At 37.6% G+C, this 8,912-nt stretch overlaps 1 protein-coding gene across 2 annotated transcripts in view; it reads right to left on the bottom strand.

The window, feature by feature from the left end:
* Positions 1–350: 350 nt before the first annotated feature.
* Positions 351–8,912, bottom strand: part of USP46 (ubiquitin specific peptidase 46) — a 59,723-nt gene continuing 51,161 nt past the window's right edge. For both annotated transcript variants that reach the window (XM_036763448.1, XM_036763449.1), the window contains 3 exons: positions 7,150–7,347; positions 5,401–5,479; positions 351–3,750 (listed from right to left, as the gene is read on the bottom strand). In XM_036763448.1, coding sequence (XP_036619343.1) covers positions 3,649–3,750; positions 5,401–5,479; positions 7,150–7,347 — 379 coding nt within the window. In that variant the 3' untranslated portion in view covers positions 351–3,648. The remainder of the gene's footprint in view (positions 3,751–5,400; positions 5,480–7,149; positions 7,348–8,912) is intronic.

The raw sequence follows: 8,912 nt of genomic DNA, 5'->3' as shown, positions 1-8,912 counted from the left end.
TTTAGAGGCAAGGGGTTAAACTGATTGAATTTTCACACGATTGAAATTATTGCTTAAAGTGCTTGGGTTGGTTACATTTTAAAAAATGAGAGTACAGATTATTTAAAATTAAAACTATAGGTATTAGCAACACAAATGGAAACTACATGGATACAGCAAATACTTTAGTTATGCAGAAATAGGAGGCAGAAATAAATTAATATAACACTGGAAAACAATTTACTTATGTAAATTGAGCAAGAAAAAAAATATATCTATTTTTCCCTGACCCACACCATTTACAAGGGCAAATTATTCAGAATAGTGCCTATGAACACTGTGGCTACATAATAGCAAACAAGGGCAAAACATTTAGTGCATGATATTTAATTTCACATGAATATACAAAGTTGAACAAAAAGTAATGTTTGAAGATAAAATCCATCGGTGGTAAAATGTAAGAATCCACGTATCTAAAATAAGTCCTAAATCTCAGTTCGAACTTGGTTCACCATTACACAGCTCCATAAAATTAAATGTATAGGGAATGTTTCTATCATTTTTCCCATCTTGTCTTCAGCTGCCTCAGTCTAGCAAACCCCAAAAGGTGCCAGCTTCGTTTTCAGACACACCTTCAGCTTGTGTTGTCCCTCACCTCTCCCTCATTTCAGCTGCACTAAATAGCATCTCAAAGTGAGGAATGTCTCAAGCAGAGCAAGACTAGAAGCTAGCAGTCTCCCCATCAAAGTGCATTCTTAAATGTATCTTCCTATACAATCTTGTCATGAACTCCATCACATTCTAACTTTTAACTAGGAATGAATAAAATTAAAAGATTTCTTTTCTCCTTCATCTAGGCAAGATACAGCAGCTTGTTTTAAAATATACAACCAATAAGAACAATGCTGCAAAGCAATTTCTGCAAGGGCCCAGAGAGCCAAACACAGACATAGATGAACGCCACAGATTTGTGCTAAGCCTCTGAACTCTGAATTTTTTAGGAGGTTTTTAAGATGGGCTTACTTGTTTTGTACCATCCTCAGGCTCTCTCATAGTGGGAAGAATAAAGAAAAAAAATCTACTTGGGTGATGTCATCTTTAAATAGAGTGAAAAGGCTTTCAAAAAAAGGTTATAGCTAATCTCTTTATTACTAATGGAGGAGAAATGGAGGAGTGGGTGGGAAGGGAAGAGTGAGCAGACAAACCTAAAACAAAGCAAATGCTGTTCAAATTTTGATAGTGGACAAGTTAATTTTTTACTAGTTCCCAACTGTTTACTTGCACTAGCCCACATGTCTCTCTAATACCTTCCAAAATACCTTCTTACAAATACCAGAAATCTGTTCATAAACTCTACATTTTCCTTTTTTTTGCATGAAAAAAATAAACTATCATAGTAAAAATCATTGGAAAAAGCTGTTTGTAACCTCATAAAAGGTTAGACTGTAACCCTGGTTTAACATTTAAATATTGCTTCACTCATCACATCTTAATTCTTTACCAGTTTATAAACCTCTTCCTAGTAAATTGGACATTTATCTCCAAAAATCTATTTTACAACAATTTTAATAATTTCTCTCCCCAAAGTTATCATTCAGTCTCCCAGCTCTGATTGTGTAAGGTATAGATTCACTATACATTTCTTTAGCTTTTTAATCTACAGCCAAGCATCTGGGGTACATTAAGCACAGACATTCTCTCTCCATTAGTCACCTGCAGTCTGGAAAGTGCACTCACTCACAATCAGAGACCAAGATTCACCTGCCAAGCAAGTGACTGCTGCATAACTTCAATGGAAAAAAAAAGCGAGGCATGAATATTCAAAAATAGGAATTTGCCTCTAAACAAGGTAAGGCATTTTACTCTCACCAAAGAAGTAGGGGGGGAAATCACCCTGTTTTTGTCTTCTGATGGAAAGTTGAACATTTCACCTTTAGCATGACAAAATGAAGCATGTGGGACTACTGAATCATGTTCTGAGTAATAAACAGGTCAAGGTATTTCAAAGATAAGAAATCCAGTTTCTCTCTGGTTAAAGTGCTATACTCCTTATGATACAAAATGGCAGCTCACCTTTCCAATTCCATTTCAAACCATATCATACCAAAGGCTTACAAATTTGTGGATCATAAGGTACAAAATAATATCACATTCACAGTAGATTATAACATAGTGAAGTTGACTGACTTCCTCAATAGAAGCAGAAATCCAAAGTGAGAATTTCAAACAATCTTTGCTAAGAGGGTTGGGGGAGAGGAGGAAGGGAGAGGATGGAGAGAAAAGGAAAAGATAAAACTAGCTAAGGACAGAAAGGCAGTCGACCTTTTTAATGAAAAGTACTGAATTGTCAAACATTCTAATAAATATACGTAACAAAACAATGAAAATAAGTAAAAGTAAATTATGTGTGAGATGAGGTTCTTTCTTAGAAATCTGTCTTGTCTAACAGCCTAAGGGCTGATTGAACCCAAGAAAATATCCGCCACTTAATTCACTTTTCCTCCTTCTATTTGCCCTACTTACACTTCCTTGGACTTTGACTCCTTCCTACTTAGATATTTCCAGTATTCCCCCTAGGGAACAGTTCTTTATTAGTCCTGACACTTGCCAGGGCCTCAGTAAACTAACTGAAAACTAAAAATTACTAACAGTCACATAAGGTGACTAGATAGCTATAAAAATGTGATTCCCTGTTTAGTCCCATGACATAAGGAGGATGCCAGTAACCAAATGATTTGGGGGAATGGGGCCAGTTTTTTTTTTTAAATCCACTACTTTAGGAAGTATTGAAGGATCAGCTGAAAAGCTACCCTGAAAAGATTAGCAGGGCCAGATGTTACTCACAGGGCCTGATAAAAGAAAATTTTGGTGGTACTGAAACTTCATTAAGTATATTTTTAAGATAAGGACCTTACCATTGTTCAGAAACTTCTCTCCTGTTTCTTCCTCTTTCTTTCACCTACCCTTAATGCCATACCTTGTTGGGCCCTTGAACTTTAATGGCTGGTTCCAATGCCCAAAGGGCTAATACTAACATCACCGTAATAAGCTCTATACCCCACTCCCCTACTTTGAGGCTATTTTTAGTATTGAGGTTACTCACTTCTAAATGTTTTTCAACTTAAAAGCTATAGTTTCAGCTCTGGAGGGGCACGAAATCTAGCCAATTCTTTAAGCCTACTCTATAGAAAACTTGGCTTATGAGCTAAAAATGGAGAGCAATAGAGCCTCTGAATTACACAATTAAGAGGAATGCATCGTACGTAAGTTGACCCCTGAAGCCATTTACAAAGTTCAGTAAAAAGCCCCAAAAGAAGAACATGGTCATTTGTAGAAAACATTACTCTAGTTCACTGGGAGGCAGCAAATGGCATAGTATGTACTCAATCCTAAAAATCTGTAAATGTTATTCATGTAAATCTTACTACATTCGGATAACATTTAATTCTACCTCTGACTGAAATAAAACCAAAAGTGCTGCATATCAAAATGGCAGGGGGCAGGAGGAGAAGGGGAAGGGGACAACAGCCTAACGCAGTTAGACCATTCAGGCTCAGGGTATGTCACTGGTGGGCCATTAAGAAGGAAGGTGATTGATCTGCGGAGAAGCCAGGTCATAGTGGGCTCGATTCCATTTTCCCACTTAAAGCAGTTCTGCAGTTCTTCAAGTCATTCTCTTGATTGATAGAATAAAATATATCCAGACTCAGAATTTTTTGATATATCTGATGTCAGGCCATAGAATTCTTCAATAGCTTGAGCATCTATTTTCTTTGGGCAGGAATGAAGGGGAGATAGAAGAGAAGAGAGAAAAAAAATTAAAACGAACACAACTGTTCAAAATGTTAATTGGAAGAAGAAAATAATACAAACATATTATAAACAAATTATACATCATAAGGTAAAAACAGCTATCATTACTTGCCAAGGCATACTTAGAAAATCTTAACAGTGAGTATCCATTTATCAGTTTAGATAAAGATTAACTGCAATTAACTTGATTATTTCTTTATATAAAAGAGATCAAGAAGCAACTCATGAGGCCAGAACCAATCTAATAAGTTTTTCTAATAGTAAAACAAAAGGGAGGGTGGTGGTGTGGAATAGAGATCAGCATTGACTTTTTCTGGTCACTAGGAATCCATTTAGTGCCCTAATGAAAAATCTCATAAAATAGTCCCTTAGTAATCTCAAATTTAATGTGTCCCTCAAGCATGGAATTTGTTCCTATGGAAACCTCCTTACAACAAAATCATTACACAGAAAATGTCCCTATAACAACAATAACAAAAGATCCAATGGTCCCAGGTGATGGTCCATTTAACTTAAGAAATTAGTACAATGATATTCGAGTACCAGAAAAATAGTTTGGGCAGACCTTTGAAGCTTAAGGGTATTTGAACTGTACCTACCAGAATCCATTTTGTCCTACTTAAAAATACCATCTAGATTGCTCATATCCATAACCAATTAGTACAGCTGACTGTATAATACTAATGAGGTCAAGATCCTAAATTGGATCAAAGCTCAGGTCAGTTAGCTTTATTTGGTTTCTTTGCTACAGATAGCAGTCCTAACCCTTGTCAGCTATTCTGAAAATCCATCCCATCTCAGCCTAAAGTAGATTCTAGGTGAGAGGATATTAATGTATCAGCAGAAATCCATCACTACTATTGGAAAAATGAATTGAAGTGAATGTCCCACCCAGTGGGGCCAGGAGCCATCAGTGTCAGCTCATTAAGAGATTTTTCATTCATCAAATTATTTCCACTGACGTTTTCTGTCATGGCTATGGAACAACGATGTTAAAAACTGGAAAATCATCCTTATTGTTATGAACATTCCCTAATAACTTGTTGTAAAGAACGCTTCTATGAGCTAAATTCGATTACTGCCTCCTTGAACTTCTATTTGTTCAATGTTTTCATTAATGTGTTGTCCTCTAAGAAGTTTCAAGTAGTTAAGTCCTATCTCCTAACTCGATCAGGGTAAGAATCAAGTTCCATCCTCTTTTTCTGTCCCTTCTGGTGCCCAGTAGTATGCTTGCTGGACACAGCAGTCACTCAATGAATGTTTGCTGAATTGAATTAATGTTCACCATTCATTGCAATAACCAAGGATTTCAAAGGCTATTTGAATCTAAAACTTCTGTCCTGAATTACAAATATAAAATTTGGGGACACTCAATTTGAAAGCCAAATGATCTTAGCTATCGGATTCCTTGCATAGAAAGAGAGACAGAGAAAGCTAGAGAGACAGACAGAGAGACAAAAACAGAGACAGAGAGAGAGACAGAGAGGCAGAAAGACAGAGAGACAGAGAGAGAGAAAGAGAGCGAGAGAGAGACCCTTACACAGAGACAGAGAAAGATATAATAAAGAGAGAAAACCTCTTCACCACCATAACAGTCTTCATACTGACCTCTACAATGTCATCGTCAAACAAGAGCCAGAAGCCATGACTCTTCACAATGGTAATATAATGCCCGCGATTAGGTCCACTGAAAAGAAAATGACAAAGAATTAGCTGTGATTGGAAGAACATTTTTTTTGTCTTGCGCTATTTCTCAATGACTATTGTATGGTTTTACTGGATTTGTGCAAGTGAAAAGCCTTGATTTAATTTTAGATGCACTGCCTAAGCTGGAAAGCTCCATCTCCCCCAGGTTTGTTCAAAATCACATGAGATTATGCACATCCTAAAAGAGCACAATTAGGGCTTAGGGTTCCCCTCTGATGTCTTCAAAAAAAGACCATTGATGTTAATAACATTTCTCAAGAGAGCAATCGGGCTGACCCCTGGAGCCATCTATACTGATTTCACTGGCCAAGGACAATTCCTTAGGAATTTATGGAAGTTTCCAAAAACTTAGATTTAATGAAAAACGGAGTAACTGGCACAGAACTTTATGGTGTGATTCTTAAGATGAAGCTGTCATTACTACCTTCTCAAATAGTACCTTGAATACTGCAGTGATAAAAGTCCAAATTTGGTGTTTCCATATTACAGAATCCCAGGGTTAATAGAAACCTCAAAAATCACTTAGTAATGCTGATGAAAATATATCTCAAAAACACAAATGGATCTTTTCCACTCTGTTTCTGTTTGTTGTGTTCCTTCCAGTTTTGTCTATAAATGCTCTCTGTATTATCTGGCTTAGCTGGATCTCTTCCAAACTCTCCAACAGGCTCATCATCATCAACTACTTTTCCAATATTCTGAGGTTCTAATGCTCATGGTCTTCTGTTGTCCTCCTCTAATGTTCTACAGACAAGCACACTATACCAGAGGTTGTCAGTTTTTTGTATTGTGGACCCCTCTGCCAGTCTGGTGAAACCTAATACCACTGTGACCTCCCACCTACATTCATACTTGAAGGAAAATGCTCGTTAGAGGTGAGTGAAAATAAAGATGTAATTTTTTTTTCCCATTCAAGTTCATGGACTCCAAGTGAAGATCTTCTCTAAATTGTTAGTGTCCTCAGGTGTAATGTCTCCTGCTTGGCAAGCACATACAATGTCGCTAAGGATGTATCTGAGCTCTTTTGGGCTACCTGTTGTGATGACAGTTTTCTTTTGTTTCAAGTTTTCTCTCCATCTTTCCATTTAATCACAATTTCTTTGTGTCTTCTGATTTCATTTATAGTGAGAATGTAAATATAGGTATGGTTAGCATGTCAACGTTTCCTGGACAAGTCACATATAAAGAATGTCAAAGTTAAATTATATTTGCATTAATTCATTGTATTAATTGTTTGCAAATGCCCTAAAAACTGAGATTTTTGCACTCCCTGGTGAGTCCATCAGAAACTAAGGCATATTTAAAAAATTTTTTTGGCATATTTAAAAAAAATTTTTGGTGCATACCTTTCTCAAAGGAAATGAGCTAAATCAAAACTGTGCAAATGAGAAAATTAAGCGGATTAATATTTTTAATTTTTCTAGATTTTTGATATCTTGAAAAATAAAGATGTGTCTGCTTATTGTGCTTACTTGGTGGAACAAGCCCTTTACAATCTGGTGGCAGTCTATGAAAATAGGTTCCAACCTTTCCTATGTAGGTCAGTGGTTTTCTTTAGTTCCACTCAGAATTTCTCTAGACTATAGATTTTTAACAGCCTTTCAGAACAAGAGTAATGACCACTTAATGCGCAAAGATTCTGCTCTTTACCTGCCACAGTGAACTACTACAGCCACCAGGTCATACATGCGGTCCAGATTCACTGCATCACTGGATGTATTGAACAGACGTAACTCCAGCGGGAAGACAACGCGGTAAGAGAGCTTGGTATATCTGTGAAGTTGTTCCATATATTTGAACCTCTTAAGATGTAATGCCAGGATCATTGGAAGCTTTTTTACTCTCATCCTAGGAAGTCATAAATAAATGGTCAGTCAAGCCTCATCCTTTTTTTGGGGGAAAAAAAAAAAGCACATTCTGTTTTCTGTATTGGTTCATGAAGGGCAGCCCTGGCCCTGGTAACCTAAAATAGCAGGTACTAAAACAAAAAATGTACAAACTACTACCTCACGTATCTACTAGATATCATCTTGTGCAGTAACCTCAACTATCCAGAACATGACTGAAAAGATCTCTGAGCAGCCAAAATGGTTGGCATAAATGTGTTCCCTAAATACAATTCACATACTTTATAAACAAGGCCAGTCCAGGACTCAGGTCTAACAAACTGGGTTTTCTGGTTTCCCTGCCCACGAGAGATTAGAATTATCAAATTAAAGGGGAGAGTCGTCTCTAGAGAAGACACGGCTAACGTAGGATAAAAGTTTAGAGCTGTAAGGAGTCTTAGAGGCCATCTGGCTTAACCCCCATCCTGCAGATGAGGAAACTGAGGCCAGGAGGGGTGAGGTGACATGACTTGCCCCTGGTAACACAGGAAGTAAGTAACAAAACTCAGGTTCTCTGATTCCAGATCCAGGGTCCTTTTCCATTGCACTACAAGGCTTCCCTCCTTGAGACAGGAGAAGGAGGAGTGAGGGAATTAAGAAGGCTCCGAGTATTTCACATAAATCACACATTTTCCTACAATAATCACCATTGTTAGTTTCCCTTTAATGAAGTCTTAGTATACATTCTGCCGGCAAGGTCAGTAATGAAAATTGAAATTAGCCCAACAAGTAAAATGTGCCTTGTTTCCACCCTAGAGTTAGTGGAGGGTTCACGGATATGCCTCTGCCGTGTGCTAGTCCTGCATCATGGTGTGGAATGGAAGACAGAACTCTCTCAGTGCGGGGAGGGCAGGCCTGATCACTTGTCCCAACGGCTTTCAATCTGAGCCTTCCATTTGTTACTTCCATTTAATTAAGCTACGTTCAACCAAGCTTCCTCACTTCAATGGCAAGCTATGACAGCCAATAAGAAGAGACAGAAAAATTACAAAAAGCAGACATGAGAACCTAAAGTTTGTTGTCACTGAATGAAGGGATAAGCAAGCCTACACATTTCCCAAGGCTCCTGAGCATATTATATTCTTATAGCAGAGTGGGCAGGGACTCAAAATAATAGAGATGGGGGAACATTAAAGATGCCATTCCAACTCTTCCATTTTACTGAAGTGAAAATGCATATAAGTTCAGAATAGTGTCTGTAATAAAGTACTCCTCTTTTGCCTCATCGAGCTATGGAACAGAAGCTCTAGAAGATTCTACAAAGCTGGAAAGGTTAGTTTCAAGCAGAAGTTCAGTTAAAGGACTGTACATTGCTATCCAAGATCTAGTCTAGCTAAGTTTGCAGAGGTTCATCACCAGGTTGGTAACAGGATCATAATGTTCAGGTAATGACTCTCAAGTACCATCTACTAAGTTACAGAGGCCTTGCAGACTGCATTATTGGAAGAAAACACACGCTCATAAAATCCTAGATCCTTGAAGTATTCAGGTAAAAGGAGGTGTGGGGAAAAGTTCTTGGGTACTAAT

Source organism: Trichosurus vulpecula, chromosome 6 (genome assembly GCF_011100635.1).
Source record: "Trichosurus vulpecula isolate mTriVul1 chromosome 6, mTriVul1.pri, whole genome shotgun sequence".
Classification (NCBI taxonomy): Eukaryota; Metazoa; Chordata; class Mammalia; order Diprotodontia; family Phalangeridae; genus Trichosurus; species Trichosurus vulpecula.
Note: the sequence above shows the minus strand (reverse complement) of the source record. Positions and strands in the feature narration are given on the sequence as shown.